Source organism: Martes martes (genome assembly GCF_963455335.1).
Source record: "Martes martes genome assembly, chromosome: 1".
NCBI lineage: Eukaryota > Metazoa > Chordata > Mammalia > Carnivora > Mustelidae > Martes > Martes martes.
Genome location: NC_137888.1, coordinates 106,041,738 through 106,062,736, shown reverse-complemented (window position 1 = coordinate 106,062,736; position 20,999 = coordinate 106,041,738). Strand labels below are relative to the sequence as shown.

Below are 20,999 nucleotides of genomic sequence, written 5' to 3'. Positions count from 1 at the left end.
AGTTAAAAAAGAAAGATGAAGAGCGTAATAAACGAGATTAGAAACACATTTGATGCAGTGAACAGCAGGCTGGAAGAAGCTGAGGAATGAATTGATGACCTAGAAGAAACAGTAACAGAAAGCAATGAAGCTGAAAGAGAGAAAAAATTATGCAACAAGAATAGACTCAGGGAACTCAGTTACTCTACTAAATATAATAACATTCATATTAAAGGCATCTAGAAGAAGAAAGAGAAAAGGGGGCAGAAAATTTATTTTAAGAAATAATGGCTAAAAATTTCCCTAATCTGGGGAAGGGAACAGACTTACAGATCCAAGAGGCAGAGAGAACTTCCATCAAAATCAACAAAAGCAGGCCAAAACCAAGACATACTGTAATTAAAATGGCAAAATATAGTGATAAAAAAATTTTAAAAGCAACAAAAGAAGTCATTAACTTACAAGGGAAAACCCATAAGGCTAGGGTTTTCTTTTCAAAGAGATTTTTCAACAGAAATCTTGGCAGGCCAGAAGGGAGTGGCACAATACATTCAAAATGCTGACTAGGAAAAATCTGCACCCAAGACTATTCTATCCAGCAAGGCTACCATTTGGAATAGAAGGAGAGATAAAGAGTTTCCCAGAAAAAAGCTAAAAGAGTTTGTGATGAGTAAACCAGCCCTGAAAGAAATATTAAAGGGGACTCTTCGAGTGGAAAGGAGAAAACAAAAGTGATAGTATAAATGCAGGAAACACAAAGCAGTAAAAATGAATATTTCTGTAAAATTCAGTCAAGGACTCACACACAAAAAAGGATATAAAATGTAATAACATATACTCAAAATGTGTAGAGAAAAGAATCAGTGCCAATCTGAACAGCCATCAACTTAATACAGACTGCTATTTACAAAAGAGGTAATAATACAAACCTAATGGTGACCAATATCAAAACCCCCTACTAAACACACGAAGAATAAAGAGAAAGAAATCCAGATACATCACAAAAGAAAACCAGTAAAACATGAGAGAAAGACAAGAAAGGATCAGAAAAAAATCTTCTAAAACAACAAGTAATAAAATGGCAATAAATACGTATCGACAATAACTCTGAATATAAATGGACTAAATGCTCCAATCAAAAGGCATAGGGTGTCAGAATAGATAAGAAAACAAGACCCATCTATATGCTGCCTACAAGAGAGTCATTTTAGACCTAAAGACACCTTCAGATTGAAAGTGAGGAGATGGAGAAATACTGATCATGCAAATGAATGTCAAAAGAAAGCTGGAGTAGCAATACCTATATTGGACAAACAAGACTTTTAAAACAAAGACTGTAACAGGAGACAAAGAAGGGCACTATATAATAATAAAGGGAACAATCCAACCAGATATACCAATTGTAAATGTTTATGCACTGAAAATGGTAGCACCCAAATATATAATACAATTAGTAACAAACTTAAAGGAACTATTAATAATACAATAATAGTAGGGGACTTTACCACCCCAGTTACATCAATGGACAGATCATCTAAACAGAAAAATCAACAAGGAAACAGTGGTTTTGAAAGACACACTGGACCAGCTGGACTAAAACAGCAGAATACACATTCTTTTCAAGAGCACGTGGAACATTCTCTAGAATAAGTCATAACCTATTAGGTAACAAAACAGGTCTCAACAAATACAAAAAGACTGAAATCATACCATGCCCCTTTACTGACCCCAACGTTATGAAACTAGAAGTCAACCGCAAGAAAGGTCTGGTAAGACCACAAATACAAGGATGTGAAACAACATGCGACACAACAATGAACAGGTGAACCAGGAAATCAAAAGAAGAAACTAAAAAAATACATGGACACAAATGAAAACGAAAACACAACGGTATAAGCTTTGGGATGCAGCAGAAGTAGTTCTAAGAGGGAAGTACACAGTAGTACATAGTAGGCCCACCTCAAAAAGCAAGAAGACTCTCAAACAATCTTAACACCTAAATGAGCTAGGAAAAGGACAACAAACAAATCCCAAAACAGTAATAGGAAGGAAATAATAAAGATTGGAAGAGAAATAAATGATATAGAAACTAAAAACGTAATAGATCAATGAAACTAGGAGCTGGTTCTTTGAAAAAATTAATAAAATTGATAAACCCCTAGCCAGTCTTATCAAAAACAAAAGAGAAAGGACCCAACTAAATAAAATCACAAATGAGAGCAAAGAAATAATAATCAACACCACAGAAACACAAACAATTGTAGAAGAACGTTATGAAAAACTATATGCCAACTAATGTACAACCCAGAAGAAATGGATAAATTCCGAGAAATATATAAACTGCCAAAACTGATATAGGAAGAAATAGAAAACTCAAATAGACCAATAACCAGCAAAGAAACTTAATAATTTAAAAAAACTCCCAACAAACAAAAATTTAGGACCAGATGTCTTCTCAGGCAAATTCTAAAGAAGAGTTAATAGCTACTTAAAACATTTAAAGGAGAGTTAATACCTATTCTTCTCAAACTATTCCAAAAAATAGAAAAGGGAGTAAAACTTCCAAATTCACTGTATGAGGCCAGCATTACCCTGATGCCAAAACCAGATAGACATCACAAAAAAAAGAGAACTACAGGCCAATATTCCTGAGGAACATAGATGGAAAATTTCTCAATGAAATACTAGCAAACCAAATCCAACAATACATTAAAGAAAAATCATTCACAGTGATCAAATAGATTTATTCCCGGTTGCTGGTTCAAAATTCACAAGTCAATCAATGTGATACATCACATTAACAAAAGAAAGGATAAGAACCATATGATCCTTTCAACAGATACAGAAAAAGCCTTTGACAAAGTACAACAATCATTCATGATAAAAACTCCCAACAAAGGAGGTTTAGAGGAAACATATCTCAACATAATAAAGGCCATATATGAAAAGCCCACAGTTAATATCATCCTACATGGAGAAAAACTGGCAGCTTCTCCTCTAGGTCAGGAACAAAATGAGCATGTCCACTCTCACCTTTTTTATTCAACATAGTACTAGAAGTTCTAGCCTTAGCAATCAGATAACAAAAAGGAATAAAAGGCATCCAAATTGGCAAGGAACAAGTAAAACTATTTACAGATGACATGACATTATATATAGAAAACCCTAAAGACTCAACCAAAAACTGCTAAAACTGATAAACGAATTCAGTAAAGTTGCAGTATATAAAATAAATGTACAGAAATCTATTGCATTTCTAAACACCAATAATGAAGCAGCAGAAAGAGAAATTAAGGAATCAACCGCACCAAAACCAATAAAATATCTAGAAATAAATCTAATGAAAGAGGTGAAAGACCTGTACTCTGCAAACTATAAAATACTGATGGAAGAAACTGAAGATGACACAATGGAAAGCTATTCCATGCTCATGGATGGGAAAAACAGGTATTTTTTTTAAATGTTTTTATTTATTTATTTATTTGACAGAGATAGCAGGCAGAGCAGCAGTTAGAGGGAGAGGGAGAAGCAGACTCCCTACTGAGTAAGGAGCCCAATGCAGGGCTCGATCCCAGGACCCTGGGCAGACGCTTAACTGACTAAGCCACCGAGGCACCCCTAGAAAAATATTGTTAAAAATCTCTACTACCCAAAGAAATCGACAGATTTAATGCAATCCCTATTAAAATACCAACAGCATTCTTCACAGAGCTAGAACAAACAATCCTACAGTTTGTATGGAACCATGAAAGATCCTAAATAGCCAATGCAATCTTGGAAAAAAAAAAAAAAGCAAAGCTCTAGACATCACAATTCTGGACTTTAAGTTATAGTACAAAGCTGTAATCAAAACACTATGGTACTGACACAAAAACAGACATGTAGATCAATGCAACAGAATAGAAAACCCACAATGAACCCACAATTCTCAACAAAGCAGGCAAGAATATCCAATGAGGAAAAAAAACAGTGTCTTCAACAAATGGTGCTGGGAAAACTGGATAACCACCTGCAAAAAAATGAAACTGGAACACTTTCTTACACCATACACAAGAATTAACTCAAGATGAATTAGAACTTAAATATAAGACCAGAAACCAAAAAAATCCGAGAGGAGAGCACAGGCAGTAACTTCTTGGACATCAGCCATAGCAACTTCTTTCTAGATGTGTCTCCTGAGGTACTGGAAACAAAACCAAACATTAACTACTGAGACTACATTAAATTAAAAAGCTTGTGGACAGTGAAGGAAACAATCAATAAAACTAAAAGGCAACCTATAGAATGGGAGAAGATATTTGCAAATGATGTATCTGATAAAGGGTTAATATCCAAAATACATAAAGGACTTTTGAAACTCAACTCCTAAAAAAAAAAAATACAATTAAAAAATGGGCAGAAGACATGAATAGACATTTCTCCAAGAAGACATACAGACACATGAAAAGATGTTCAACCTCACTTATCATCAGGGAAATGCAAATCAAAAACTACAATGAAGTATCACCTCACACCTGTCAGAATGGCTAACATCAACAACATAGAAACAACAGGTGTTGGCAAGGATGTGGAGAAAAGCGAACCCTCTTGCACTGTGGGTGGGAGTGCAAACTGGTGCCGCCATGATGGAAAACAGTATGAGGTTCCTCAGAACATTAAAATTAGAATTATCTCACAACCCAGCAATTGCACGGCTGAGTATTTATTTACCCAAAGAATACAAAAAATACTAAATCAAAGGGATATATATGCATTCTGATGTTTATAGCAGCATTATCTACGATAGCCAAATTATGGATACAGCTCAAGTGTCCATCGATTGATGAATGGAGAAAAAAGATATGGTATATACACACAATGGGATAGTACTCAGCCAAAAAAAGAATGAAATCTTGCCATTTACAATGGCACAGATGGAGCTAGGGAGTATTACCTAAGTGAATGAAGTCAGAGAAAGACTAATACCATATGATTTCACTCATACGTGGAATTTAAGAAACAAGACAAACAAGCAAAGGGAATAAAAGAGAGAGAGGCAAACCAAGAAGTGATCTGTTAACTCTAGAGAACAAACTAATGGTTACCAGAGGTGAGGTGGGCAGGGATGGGGGAAATCGGGGCTGGGGATGAAGGCGTATACATGTTGTGATGAGCATGGGTTCATGGAAGTACCGGGTCACTATACCATACACCTGAAACTAATATTATACGGTATGTTAACTAACTGGAATTTCAATAAAAACTTCAAAAAAAGGGAACAATCTATTAATATAAGCAACAGCACTGATAAATATCAAAAGCATTATTTTAAGTGAAAGAAGCCTCCCAAACTATAAAGTTTATGATTTTATTTATAGGACATTGTGGAAAAGGCAAAATTTCAGTGTGAGAAAGCAAATTGGGAACTGGCAGTGGATGGGGTTTGAGACTAACTACAACTGCAAGTGTCATTGAAGTGTTCCATATCTGGATTGCAGGAGAGGTCACAAGACTATACATTTGTCAAAGTCTTCTCTTGAAATGGATGAACTACATTTTGCATAAATTATACCTCAAGGAAGCTAAATTTTAAAACTTTACTTGAAAAAATATTCCTAAATGAAAAAAGGTGGTAAAATGTGATTTAAAAATCTGTCATGTAGGGGCGCCTGGGTGGCTCAGTGGGTTAAGCCTCTGCCTTCAGCTCGGGTCATGATCCCGGGACCCTGGGATCGAGCCCCGCATCGGGCTCTCCACTCTGTGGAGAGCCTGCTTCCTCCTCTCTCTCTGCCTGCCTCTCTGCCTACTTGTGATCTCTGTCAAATAAACAAATAAAATCTTAAAAAAAAAAAAAAATCTGTCATGTAAATTATTTTGTGTCTCCCTGAAAATGTTTTTATTAAGATTTATTAACTGAATTAGGAAAGTTATATGATCAATCAATCATGGCAAAATAGGTAATGAATTCAGGATTTCAGATCCTAGGCCTTACCAATTTCTCCGGCTCTGGTACTTGGGCTTGCAGCAAACACTTGATACAAGCACGGAAGAAAACCTCCACATATCTTTCAGGCATTTCAAATTCATTAAGTCCAAAGGAGAATTAATATCTGTACTCCCCCATCCCTCACCATAACCCTGTCCTACCCCCTTATCTCCCGAGAAACTGGTTTCTCTTGATTGCCTACTGAATATATAAACCACTATACACCCAGTTAACCAAGTCAGAAATTTAGAAATCTTTGATGCTTCCCATTTGTCTTATCCTTCACATCCAACTGTGCAATAAGTCCCAAGTTTAAGGCCAATTTGCTTCCCAAAATATCTTTCAAACCCTTTCATGTCTTATTATGCCTGGTGTCACTGCCCTAATTCAAGTCACCTTTAATCTTCTACCTATTTTTTAAGATTTTACCTATTTGAGAGAGAGAGAGAGAAAGAACGGGGGAGGGGGGCAGAGGGAGAGGGAGAAGCAGACTCCCCACCGAGCGGGGAGACCAATGTGGGGCTCAATCCTGGGACTCTGGGATCATAACCTGAGCCAAAGGCAGATGCTTAACCCACTGAGCCACCCAGGCACCCTTACCTTCTACTTAGATAAGTACAAAAATTTGCTAACAGATCTTCTTGCCTTTAAAGTCGTCTTATTTCAACCCATTTTCATACAATAGTCAGAGGGAATTTTCCTAAACTATAAATCATGATATTCCTTTGCCTAAAATGTTTTAGTGGCTACCTACTGTTCCAGTGTAAAATCCAAACTTCTCACCATGGGTTACAAAACTCAGTCTCCACCTACCTCTTCAGATTTGTTTCTTACTATAGGCTTCCGTACACTTTGGGATGTGGCCATACTGATCCCCCCCCCCCCCGAATTCCTTGAGCCTATCTTGCTCTGTCTTGTTTCCAGGTCTTTTTACATATTTTGTCCTTCTTCCAAGCATATTTTTCCCTAACCTTAACCTAACTTCTATTCATCCTTTGAGACTCACATGGAGATCATTTCCTATAAGAAACCTTCCTTAACCTCCCATGAGATTCTCTTGTAGGTGTGAGCGCGGCATCCTGCACTTCTCCAATGGTAGCACTGCGTTGTGCGTAATTACTGATCTCAAAGTCTACATCCTCTGCATTCTCCACCAACACAGGCTTTAGAGCTTGTAAGCCAATGGTACACCCCCAGACAGTACAGACCATGTGATATACTAGGTGCTCAACTATTTGTCAAGCAAATGAGATTGTACTACAGCCTTATTGTCAATCCTCATAACATAATTCAGATGTGAGCACAATTCCACATGGTCTTCAGTGCTACCAGAGCCCTTAAAAACAAATGAAAATGAGTTAGAATTCTTTGTTGCTCTCCACCACTCTTTCTGTAACCCTGCTCATGACTTTCTCTTTCTCATTTCCTACATGCTGGATAGCAAGTACCCTTATGTTCTCTAAGGTTTCTTAAACCAACTAGGTCGGACTTCCACTTCTAAGTCTCTTCTCCCTTCTTTCTGTGCAATTAAAATTACCACTTCTGAAGTCAGATATTCAAATAAACCAATTAAAAGTATAATATAATTGGGAATCTTTTCCTTCTCACAGGCATTTTTTAACAGTTTATTACATTATTCAACTTATAAATGTACGATCATTAGAGAAATTTGCCCCATTTCACAGTTAATCACTAACAATATTTAGGTGTCTTTCCTTCTGGTCTTTCTTCTCTAAATACTTTGTATATGTAACATTTGTGTGCGTCTTATACATTGTGAGGCTCCGGCTTCACTAAACACTGTAATATAAACTCTGTTCATGTTATCAAAGATTTTTTAAAAACATAATCCTATTTAATTGGAACGATATATTATGTGTTATATAATTATTCCCTTGGGAGTATTTGCACGGAGAACCTGGCTCACTCAAATCCATCTTTAATTAAATATGCATAACATTACTTTTTCAGCAGGAAGCTTCCATGTTCCATTTAGACTCCAGTGACTTCCACAATCATCACCACTACAAGTCCATCAGAGACTTCTTCCATATTCAGTATGTCAACTACTATAATTTATGAAACCAAACATGCTACATATATCTAATACTGCTTTAACTTTTTGATAAGGATGTGGTTGAAAGAGACAGGGACAGGGGAAGATGGGAGGGAGGATGGGAGGGAGGGAAGTGGGAGGGAAGGAAGGGAGATAAAGAATTAGGAAATATGGGGGGCAGAACAAAATTAAACATGTTAAAATGTTTACTGCTCACTGTTAGGGCATAAAAATTGTACCTGCATACACATCCTTCTTTCATTAAAGAATTATTAAAAAGAATTTATCACCCTGTTTCCTCTAAAAATACCTTAAAATCATATTATCTCTTACCAGTGCCAATACATTTAGAAATTCTCTTGTGTCAAAATGTAGCAGAGTCCGAACATAGGGGTAGATTTCTTCCTCGGGGGAAGCTTCTGCTGAATGCAAGCGAATCAGAAATTCAAAAACCTGCAAGTTGAAAGAAATGTTGATTATTTTCTCGCCTTACAAAGTATCTTGCTGAAGCAACGATTCCCATTTGGACAAAATAAAGGCAGGTCGAATTTGGTCTAAACTGCTACCACTTAATAACTTTTCTAACCTGTCTCAGCTCTAATTCCTGGTGGCCGTGATGGGGGCAAGGCTCTCTGCTACCACTGCAGACAGCTCCTGACTCACATGTAACCCTCAATTACAGTTCCTCTTTCTTGCATTTAACAAGAAGTGATCATAAAAATGCTGTGGAAATAGCACCAACCTGGTTTTTAACCAAGGGAACAAGATCTTCAGGGATATCACCAAGGGGATAGGCTCGGCCCGCAAGACAACAGCTAGAAGAAAAGAAAGAGAACAGAGTTGGTGACTTGTAGTGGGCTGACTTCAGGTAGCACACTGTTTCTCAAACCCAACATAGTCATTTGATTTTTAAGCAGGCTCAGCTTTCGTCAGGTCCAGTTCAAATTCGATCAAGGTGAGAGCCGGTTCAGAAACTGGGGCCAACAGGGATGGTGGTGAAAGAACACATCCTGTGACAGAGTAAGCACTTTCATTTCTTCTCATTTTTCCTAAGAAAAACCGAGGCTGCAGAAGTGGACAAAAAGGAATGAGAACAGACTATCTGAAAGTCTCACACCCAGCACCAGAAAAAGCCTAATGGCACCACTGCGCTATGATTTACTGGCAAAAAGCCTAATGTTCTCAGGGACTTTGAGCCAGTGGCTCTAAGAACAGTGATCAAAGCCAGGGAATGAGCTAGGCTAACACATGTCTGGAAAATGTCCTCAACAGGACAAATCTTCAGGGAGAGGAGGACCTGATGAGAAATTAACTGCTCAGTTTTACTTCTAAATCAGACCTTCCTTACAGCTAATGCTTTATGGATTATGCCTTGTGGGCTGAACTATGAAGATGTCTTCTGAGAATGTCCTCATTGGCGGAGGTGGGGGGTGGAGACTGATCTTAAACTTTTTGAACTAGTCATCAATTCTGAACGTTGGATTAGGGACAGCATCTTCTAAGAAGTGTAAAGTACAGATAATAGAGTACCAGGCAGATGCTGTACTGTTCTCAAGAATCAATGTAACAAGTGTGAAACAGGTCTCAAAGCTAACTCTGACACTAGATAGGAGCTAAATTAACACTCTGGCAGGTTCTGCCACCTTCCTGCCTGCTAGCCTGACAGCTAGTCATCTGTCTAAAAATTCTATCGGGACACAATTCTGAGCCTTCACAGTCTCCTGTTTGGAGAGTAAGGAGATGAACAGTTCACAGCTTAACCTCTGTCACTAACTTTCACATGATCTAAACACATCTCTTGCCCTTTTATATAAAACAGAGACAACACATATCGCAGAGTTGACAGTAGTAAAAGTAAAATACTCTACCGCCAGGCTTTCTCAACCTCAGCCTTATTGTTATTTTGACAGAGACAATTCTTCATTGTGTGGACTACCCTGTGCACAACAGGATGCCAGCAGCATCTCTGGCCACCACCCTCAAGATGCCAGCAGCTTCCCTCCCCCAGCCCCAGCTGTGACAAACAAAAATGACTCTAGATATTGCAGAAACTCAGGTTGGGAGCAGGGTTCACTGAGGGGGCACAAAATCACCCATGGTTGAGAATCATACCGTACATGCGAACATGGAAACATGGAAAGCACTATACATACAGGAGATGACGATACCTAGAAGAATATGGCGGGGGGAGAGGCAGTTATGGAAGGAGCACACACACAGATAAATTTTTTTAAAACAGATCTCTTACCTAATATATACAAGAAGCTTGTTGCCCATAACAACTTGCTCATCTAAAATAGAAAAAGTATCTTCAGCAATTACTTCTCAAAGCATTTTCAGAAATACAATCTTTATGTGGAAAAAAAAAAACTTGGCAATTAAGGTATCTCCCTAAAAAATACACAATTTGAGATAAGACCACTTTAATTCTTGTTTTTAGAATTTCCGTTAGATTCTTTTCACAGATACAGAATCCATGAGTCAAACAAGGTTACAGTAGAAGGTGTACGTATGTATGAGGGTAGAGAACCATGCACTGTTGGCTTAACCAGTAGCTTGGGACCAGGGGAAGGTGTATAACAGGCAATGAGTTGCTGAGTTAAAGACCAATTAAGTAGTATTAAGGCATAACTATAATGTCTTCTCATTTGTAACACGGACTCTTACTATTTACTGTGCTCTAGGGCTGAGAAAGCCACTGTTCACAAGTATTTAGAATAAGAGACTAAGATTAGTTTTAGGCCAAGGGGTTAAGGGCAACATAGAATAGAGCAGGAGACTCAAGAATGGATCAAGTGATAAGTAATTCTTATGGTGTGCAGATTATAGGAATCTGTGATTGGTAACAATGATGATAAGCTGAAGTTTTTATTTTTGATACATGAATAGCAGGCATAATGCAAGCAAGTGTACATCTCTTAATCAGTAATCTTTTCTAAGTTTTCCAAATCTATGCTGTTTGAAGCACAAATAAACTTGAATTGCTCGATATTATATGAATAATTACATACTGCTTCAATTCCTTTTTGAAACTTTTAAAAAATTAATAAACTTCACTTTTTAGAGAAGTTTCACTAGGTTCAAGGCAAAATTGAGAGGAAGGTATAGAGATTTCCCATATACCCCCTACCTCTACACCACACAATCTCTTCCTCTGTCAACATCTGCTCCGGAGTGGTACATTTCCTATCATCAATGAATCTACAGTGACGCATCATCACATAAAGTCCACAGTTTACATTAGGGTTTACTCTTAATGTTGTGCTCTCTATGGGTTTTGTAAATGTATGCTGATGTATAAACACCATTACAGTACTGTACAAAGACTCTAAAGTCCTCCGTGCTCAGCCTATTCATCCCTCCCTCTCCATCAAGCCCTAGCAAACACTGATTCTTTCATTGTCTCCATAGTTTTGCCTTTTCCACAATGTCATGTAATTGGAATCACAGAACATGCAGCCTTTTCAGCTGGGCTTCTTTCATTAGTGATATGCATTTACGTTTCCCCCATGTCTTTTCATAGTTTGACACTTCATATCTTTTTAGTGCTGAATAATATTCCACAGTACAGATGTACCACAGTTTATCCATTTACCTACTAAAGTACATCTTGGTTGCTTCCAAATTTGGGAATTATGAAGAGAGATACTATGAACATCTGTGTACAGGTTTTTGTGTGGACATCAGTTCTTTAACTACTTTAGGTAAAAACGAAAGAGCATAATTACTGGATCACACAGTTTAGTTAGAAACTGCCCAACTGTTTCCCACAGTGGCTGTACTATTATGCATTCCCACCAGCAACTAATGAGAGTTCCCGTTGCTCCACATCATTGCTGGAATTTGGTGTTGTCAGTGTTATAGATTTTGGCCATTCCAACAGGCATGTAGAGGTATCTTGCTGTTTTAATTTTTACTGGCCTAATGATGTTGCACATCTTTTCATATGCTCACTTGACCTCTGTGTATCTTCTTTGGTGAGATGTCTATTCAGATTGTTTGTCCATTTTTTAAATCCAGTTGCTCATCTTCTTATTGCTGAGTTTCAAGAGTTCTTTGTATACTTTGAGTAACGGTCTTCTGCAAATATTTTCTCCCAATCTGTGGATTATTTTCTTTCTCTTGATAATTGTTTTTTATAGAGCACAAGTTTTTAATTTTAACAAAGTCCAGCTTATTATTTCTTTCATGGATGGTACCTTCTTTCCATTGAATGTTGCCTTATCGAAAAATTTATCACCATAACCACAGCCAATTGGGTTTTCTCCTATGTTATCTTCTAGATGTTTTCCTAGTTTTGCATTCTGTAATTAGGTCTAAAATCCATTTGGACTCATTTTTGTAAAGGGTGTAAATTCTGTTTCTCACTTTTTTTGGGGGGGGTGTATGGATGTCCAGTTGTCTTAGCACTATTTGTTGGAAAGACTACCTTTGTCCAATGCATTGTCTTTGCTTCTTTGTCAAAGTTCACTTGACTATATTTATGGGAGTCTATTTTGGGGCTCTCTATTCTGTTCTACTCACCTTTTTCTTTCTTTCTTTTTTTTTTTTTTTGCCAGTACCATACTGTCTCAATTACTGTAGCTTTTATACTAAGTCTTGGGTAGTGTCAGTCTGCCAGCTCCATTGTTCTCTCAAAATAGCTCTTCTGGGTCTTTTGTCTCTCCATATAAATTTTAGAATCAGTTTATCAATATCCAAAAAGTAACTTACCTGGGATTCTGATTGGGATTACATCTCAATCTGTATAACAAGTTGAGAAAAAAAAAAAATGACATCTTGACCATACTGAGGTTTCCACTCCATGAACATGGAATATCCTTCCATTTATTTAGTTCTTTGATCTTTCATCAGTTTTGTAGTCTTCTTCATATAGATTTTGTTCATATTTTGTTATATTTATACATGTGTCATTCATTTTTTAGGGTGCTAATATAAATGGTAATGTTTGTCATTTCAAATTCCACTTATTTATTGCAAGTATATAGTAAAGCAATTGCCTTTCATATATTAACCTTACACCCGGCAACTTCACTAAAATTGCTTACTAGTTCCAGGAGTTTTTTGGTCAATTCTTTCAGATTTTCTATATAAATGATGTCACCTAGGAACAGTTTTGTTTTTTCCTTCACAAACTATATAACCTTTTTTTTTCTTTTCTTGTCTTCTTGTATTACATAGGACTTCCAGTATGATGTTGAAAGCAACAGTGAGAAGGGGACATCCTTGCCTTGTCCCTGATTTTGTAGTAAAGCTTCAAATTTCTCACCATTAAGTAGGATGTTAGCTGTAGTTTTTTTAATAGATGTTCTTTATCAAGTTGAGAACATTTTCCTCTATTCCTAAATTACTGAGAATGTAATTTTGTGAATGGGTGTTGGATTTTGTCAAATACCTTTTCTGGATCTGTTATTATGATCATGAGATTTTTCTTCTCTTCCTTATTGATGGGATGGAATACATCAATTAATTTTCAATGCTGAAGGAGCCATGTATACCTGGGATAAGTCTTACTTGGCTGTAGTGAATAATTCTTGTTATACATTCTTGTATTCAATTTGCTAATATTTTATTGAGGATTTCTATATCTATGCTCATGAGAGACACTTGTCTTTTCTTTCCCTATAATGTTTTTGTCTGCTTTTGCTATTAGGGCATTAGGTGGGCTCACAGAATAAGTTAAAAGTATTCCCTTAGCCCTACCTTTTAGAAGAGATTGTAGAGAATTGATGTAATTTCTTCCTTAAATGTTTGGTAGAATTTACCAGTGAAACTCATCTGGGCCTGGCACTTCTGTTCAAGGTTATTAATTATTGATCCAATTTCCATAACTGATGTATGTTTCCATAATCTCCATAGTAGATGTAGGCCTATTCAGATTGTCAATTTCTTCTTGTGTAAGCTTTGGCAAATTGTATCCTTCAAAGAATTAGTCTATTTCATGAGGGTTATCAAATTTGTGGATACCTAGGTATTCATAACGTTCCTTTCTTATCCTTTTAATATCCGTGGGATCTGTACTGATGTCTTCTCTCTCATTTCTAATATTAGTAATTTGTGTCTTTTCTCTTTGTTGGCATGACTAGAAGGTTAATCAGTTTTACTGATCTTTTCAAAGAAACAGATTTTCAAAAAAAGTCAACACTTTTTTCTATTGATTTCCTGATTTTAATTTCATGGATTTATGATCCAATGTTTATTTCTTTTCTTTGCTCATTTTAGACTTAATTTGCTCTTCTTTTTCTAAATTCCTGAAGTAGAAGCCTTAGAGTATTGATTTTAAATCTTTCTACTTTTCTTATTTATGCATTCAATGTTATAAATTTCCCTCAGAGCTGCTTTTGTTGCATCTTACATATTATGAGTATTTTCATTTAATTAAAAAGAATCTTAAATTTCTTGAGATTCCTCCTTTGTTTCCCGTGTTACTTAGAAGTATATTGGTTAATCTCTATGTATCTTTTGAATTTTCCAGCGTTCCTTCCCTTGTTGTCTAGTTTAATTCTACTGTGGTCTGAGAACAGGCATTGTATGACTTCTATTCTTTTCCTTAAATTTCTTAAACTGTGTTTTATGGCCCTGAATGTGGTCTATCTTATTAGTAAATGTTTCACGTGATCTTGAAAAGAATGTGTAATCTGTTATTGTTGGATGAAGTAGCTCACAGATGTTTAATATCCAGTTGAATGAAGGTTCTGCTGAGTTCACCTATGCCCTTACTAATTTTCTGCCTGCTGGATCTGTCCATTTCTGATACAGGAGTGTTAAAATCTGCTACTGTACTAGTGGATTTATCTACTTCTCCTCACTATTCTATCAGTTTTTGCCTCATGTATTTTGGCACTGTTATTAGGTGCATGCACATTATGGATTGTTATGTCTTCTTAGAGTATTAATCCCTTAATCATCATATAATGCCTCTCTTTATCCCTGATAAATTTCTTTGTTCTGAACTTGGCTCTGTCTGAAATTCATATAGTTACTCCTGCTTTCTTTTGATTAGAGTTACTGTGGTATATCTTCCTATTTCTTTACTTAATGTGTCTTTATATTTAAAATGGGTTTCTTATATACAATTTTTAGTTAAGTCTTATTTTTTTGAATCCATGTTAATAATCTCTTTTAATTGGTATATTTAGACTATGGACATTTTAAGTGATTACTGATATATATTTGGATGAATATCTACCATATTATTACTGTTTTCTATTTCTTGTCCATATTTTTTATTCCTATTTTTGTCCTCAACACTTTTTCTGCCTTTTGTGATTTTTTTTAAAAGATTTTATTTATTTATTTGACAGAGATCACAAGTAGGCAGAGAGACAGGCAGAGAGAGAGAGAGAGAGAGGGAAGCAGGCTACCCGCTGAGCAGAGAGCCCGATGTGGGGCTCGATCCCAGGACCCTGAAGGCAGAGGCTTTAACCCACTGAGCCACCCAGGCACCCCTGCCTTTTGTGATTTTAACTGAACATTTTATAGGACTCTATTTTTCCCTTTTCCTAGTATATCAATTACGCATCCATTTTATAGTTGTTGCTCTCAAGTTTGCAACATAGATTTACTACCAATCCAAATCTACTTCTAAATAACATTATAATGCTTCACCGGTAGTATGACTATCTTATACAAAAAAATACTCTTAATTCCTCCCTCCTGTACCTTGTGTCCTTGCAGTCATTTATTTCATTTATATATAAACATACACACACACAAGTATATGTACACACACTATCAAATCCATTGTTGTTATTATTATCTTTAACTATTATTTGACAGATGAATTAAGAATAAGAAAAACAGGGGTGCCTGGGTGGCTCAGTGGGTTAAGCCTCTGCCTTCGGCTCAGGTCCTGATCTCAGCGTCCTGGGATTGAGCCCCACATCGGGCTCTCTGCTCAGTGGGGAGCCTGCTCCCCTCTCTCTCTGCCAGCCTCTCCGCCTACTTGTGATCTCTCTGTCAAATAAATAAATAAAATCTTAAAAAAAAAAATAAGAAAAACAGAGGTTTTCTTACACCAAACTGTTTGAATCTTGTTGTTTGTGATGTGATCAGTATCCGCTGTGTTCAGAAGGAAGGAGAGTGGGTTCATGACCTCAGCAGCCTTAAGGGCAGAGCACAGCCCTCCAATTAAACCCCAGGATTGTAGTCCAGGCCCCAATGCTGCAGCTCCCTTGCCTCATGCTTAGGGATGCCATTTGCGGCAGCTCATGCAGAGCAGTTTGTCAAAGTGGGGGCACATCCCAAGAAAACCAGAGGGCATGTTTCTAGAAACTACTGTTGGAGCTAAGCTCTTGGTTTCTCTGCAGGATTCCAGAGTTCTGGCAGCACGCTCATTCCTCTAAATGTTGGCTGTCGTGCCATTATCTTTGAAAAGACTGAGCACCCTTGAGAAGGCCCCCTTTTTCCAGTAAAAAGCTTAGGGTCCTCAGCAGTGTCTTGTTGGAGGGTGACCAGATTGGGCTTTCTCTAGTACTCATAGTTTCCCTGCTTGTCAATCAAGTTTCCTCCTGAGGAGGATCATTTCCCTCACAAAGCCCAGGTCTCTGCAGACCAACTTAGCAAGGGGCACTAACAGCCATCCATGTCCACTCCTCTGCCCCCCAAACCCAGTGTTTTTTGCAAAGAGATAAAACTCCCCCCACCGCCGCCCCCCCACCATGTTTAGCAAACATCAGGGTAGGGGAAGAACCAAGTCCATTCCCTGTCCTTATCTCCTCTGTGAATTGAATTTCAGAAATTGTTTCCTACATGCAACACAAAGCTTCCAGATCCATAAAACATCCCAAGGATTAGGGGAGAAAAAGGCTTTTTTTTTGTTTTGTTTTGTGTTTATTTTTTCTGGAAACTGGACTTCAAATTTTGCTATGCCATGTGTTCTAATCTGCCTGCCTGATTCCACGGTGGTGTCACTTCTATGTTATGTTCTGGGCATTGGAACTGCTCTCCTTTACAGTCCTGTTCAAGTTAGAGTCACATAAACTCTCTGGCTGGGAACAGCACCCATGTTGCTGGTGAGTAAGACTGTGTATCTGGATGCCAAGCCACAGGCCTGAGGAAATCAGCTACTGTGTATCAATAATCATTACTGACAATCATGGCATTCTGAAAACCTGCAATACTTACAGTACATTTTACATTCCTTGGGGAAAAAAAGAGTAAGAAAAATAAATGTTTTTGTTTTATATTCACTTATGAATTCTCTGATCCTCCTTCCTGGATCTGAGTTTCCTACTGATATTATTTTCTTTCTCTCTAAAGAACTTCTTTTAATATTTCTTGTAAGAGTTCTTCTGGCATCGAATTCCCTCCATTTTGGTTTGTCTGAGAGTCTATTTGTCTTTCACTTTCGAAGGACAATTTTACAGGGTACAAAAGTCTATGTTGATGGGGGTTTTTTCTCTCAACACTTTAAATATTTGTTCCCAACACTTTAAATATTTACTCCACTCTCTTCTTTCTTGCATGGTTTCTAAGAAGTTGAATGTAATTCTCATTTTTGCTCCTTTACAAGTAAAGTTCTTTTTTTCCTCTGGTCTCTTTCAGAATCTTCAGCTTTTCTTTTCTGCAGTGTAAATATGATATGCATAAGTGTGGTGTGAGGTTGTTTTTTGCTGTTGTTGTTTTGTTTTTTGCTGTTGTTGTTTTGTTTTGCTGTTCGGTCTGCTTAGTGTTCTCTTCCTGGGTCTGTGGTTTGGTGTCTGACATTAATTTGGGGAAATCCTCAATTATTATTGCTTCAAATACTGCTTCTGTTCCTTTCTTCCTTTTCCCTCTCATATTCCCACTATGTGTGTGTTATATACCTTTTGTAGTTGTCCCACAGAACACTTGGATGTTCTGTTCTATTTTTAGTCTTATTCTCTTGGCTTTTCAGTTTTTGAACTTTCTGTTATGTCGTCAAGCTCAGAGGTTCTTTCCTTGGCTATGTCCAGTCTATTAATGAGCCCATCAAAGGTATTCTTCATTTCTGTGAGTTTTATGACATTTTAATGTTATCTATCCTATCGCCCTTTCCCCAGTTTTACCATAGCTCTGAAAACCAACAGTCTTGTACAAACCAGTAACCTAGTGGCCATTTGAGGGAACAAAATGGGTTTGGAACTCTCCCAAAGCCTCATCCTCAGAGAACTGTAAATATGTGACCTATTTGGCAGCTCACTTAAAAGCTCCATTCTCAAGGCTTGTCTTTTTTTGTCCCAACTCAGAGCTTACTCAACGCAAACAACACTATCTGAAACCCACCTCCTCCCCAGGATATCTCTCAAAAACAATCAGTGCAACTGTTTAACTTTACAGGTGCCAGAGGTAGTATTATCAGAATGAACTAATAAACTCAACAAAAAAACTTAAAAGGAAAAGCTGGATAATAGGAGTCTGCAGGGGGCTTTAAAAAGCTCCAACATTATTTCTAGAACTCCAGAAGGACATGTGTATAGACAGGGCTGTACACATATCCAAGAAAGACCTGGTAAAGCCCTAATCTACTCACAGCAGACTTTGAGGCTCTGCACAAGCAAAATAAAAGTTAAGGCAGAATTGTAAGCTGCCTGCTGAAGCACTGAAAGTTCCAAAATTAAATGAAGCAAAATTATAAAATAAGACATAAATAATTCAACAGTAATACTTGGAGTCTTCACTAATCCACTTTCATTAATGGATAGAACAATTAGCAGAAGATAAACAGTAAAAAGAAACCTTAAACAAAACTCTAAGCCAACTACAGATGTCTACAGAACATTCTGCTCAACAACAAAACATATTCAACACATTATTTTCAAGTGCATAAGAACATTCTCCAAAACAGACCCTATGTTAGGCTACAAAATGAGTCTTGGGGTGCCTGGGTGGCTTAACTAAGCATCCAGCTCTTGACTGCAGCTCAGATCAAGATCTCTAGGATCTGAAATCAAGCCCCAAGTCCAGCTCTGTTCTCAGTATGGAGTCTGCTTGAGATTCTTTCTCTCCCTCTTCCCCTACCCCTGGCTCTCTCTTTCTCTCTCAAAAAGGCAGAAACCATACAAAGTATGTTCTCTGGCCACAGTGGAATAAAATCAGAAATCAATATCAGAAGGAAATGTGAGAAAATCACAGATACGCTGAAATTAAATAACATACTTCTAAAAAAGCCCAGTATCACAAGAAAAATTGACAGTTACTTTGAGATGAATGAGAATAGAGACACAAAATACCAAAACTTGCGGGATGCAGCTAATGCATTAGTTAGAAGAATATTTGTACATATAAACACTTATTTTTAAAAAGAAAAATGATTTCAAATCAATAACCTAAAATTCTACTTCAAAAAGCTAAAAGAAAGGGGGGACTGGGGCACCTGGGTGGCTCAGTCAGTTATGCATCTGCTTTCGGCTCAGGTCATGATCCCAGGCTCTTGGGATCAAGTCCCACACCAGGCTCCCTGCTCAGCAGGGAGTTTGCTTTCCCTTCTACTCTTTCCCCTGCTTGTGCTCTTTCTCTCTCATGCTCTCTCTCAAATAAATAAAAATATTTTTTTAAAAAGAGGGGGTGCAAATCAAACCCAACTAGTAAGATGGAAGAAGTAAATATTAAAGATTAAAGTTAAAATAAACAAAAAATGAAAGGAAATTTTTTAAAAAAATCAACGAAATAAAAAATTGGTTCTCTGAAAAGACCAACAAAATTGACAAACCTTTAGCTAGACAGACCAAGAAACAAGATGACTCAAATTACTCAAATCAGTAATAAAAGAAATCACTACTGACCTTATAAAAATAAAAGAATACAAAAGAATACCATAAGCACTATATGCCAAAAAATTAAATAACATAGATGAAATGGACAAATTCCCATAGAAATACCAAAACTGACTCAAAATGAAATAATGGGAACAGACTATAATAAGCAAAAAGACTGAACTTAAAAACTTCCAACTAAGAATATCCCAGGCTCACAAGGCTTCATTAATGAATTCCACCAAACATTTTAAGATTTATTTATTTATTTTAGACAGAGCAAGCACATGAGCATGGGGGAGAAGGGCAGAGGGAGAGAGAAACCCAAGCAGACTCTGTGCTGAGCAAGGAGCCCAACCCAGGGCTCAATCCCATGACCCTGAGATCATGACTTGAACTGAAAGCAAGATTTAGACACTTGCCCAACTGTGCCACCCAGGTGCCCCTTTTTAAAAGATTTATTTTATTTTTGGAGGGGGGCGGAGAGCATGAGTGGGGAGGGAGGGGCTAATAGAAGAATGAGAGAGAATCTCTAGCAGACCCCACTGAACATGGAGCCCAACCTGGTGCTCAATTCCATAACCCTGAGATCATGACCTGAGCCAAAACCAAGAGTCAGATGCTCAACCGAACTGAGCCACTCAGACACCCCTGAATTCTTCCAAACATTTAAAAAAGAATACCAATCCTTCATAAACTCTTCCAAAGATCAGAAGAGAGAACACTTCCCAAACCATTCCATGATGCCGTTATACCAAGTTTCAAGTACACATCATACTAGGACCAGAAAAAGACATGGAAAGAATATAAAACTAAAGGATATTCTTTATAAATACAGACATAAAAATCCTCAAAAAAATAAATAAATAACAGCAAACTGAATCAAACAGCATCTACAAAAGATGTATACACCATCGTGTATATCTAAATACCAAGGGGTATTTAGCCTAATATAAGATTGGCTTAACATATAAAAATCAACCAAATCTTATAGACCATATAAAATAAAGGACAAAACCCACAAGATTATCTTAATATATGCAGAAAAAAGCATTTGATAAAATCCAATTCTTTCATATTCAAATCAGTCATCCAACTAGGAAAAGAATGAAATTCTTCAAACTGATAAGGCCATCTATGAAAAACTCACAGTATATAGCATATATAATAATGAAAAACTGAGAGGCGCCTGGGTGGCTCAGTGGGTTAAAGCCTCTGCCTTCAGCTCAGGTCATGATACCAGGGTGCTGGGATCGAGCCCCACATCAGGCTCTCTGCTCCTCGG

The 20,999-nt window shown here is 37.2% G+C and overlaps 1 protein-coding gene across 2 annotated transcripts in view; it reads right to left on the bottom strand.

Moving 5' to 3' along the window:
• Positions 1–20,999, bottom strand: part of VPS8 (VPS8 subunit of CORVET complex) — a 251,261-nt gene that overhangs the window by 130,784 nt on the left and 99,478 nt on the right. For both annotated transcript variants that reach the window (XM_080796297.1, XM_080796298.1), the window contains exons 25-27: positions 10,249–10,291; positions 8,743–8,815; positions 8,334–8,453 (exon numbers count right to left, since the gene is read on the bottom strand). In XM_080796297.1, coding sequence (XP_080652423.1) covers positions 8,334–8,453; positions 8,743–8,815; positions 10,249–10,291 — 236 coding nt within the window. The remainder of the gene's footprint in view (positions 1–8,333; positions 8,454–8,742; positions 8,816–10,248; positions 10,292–20,999) is intronic.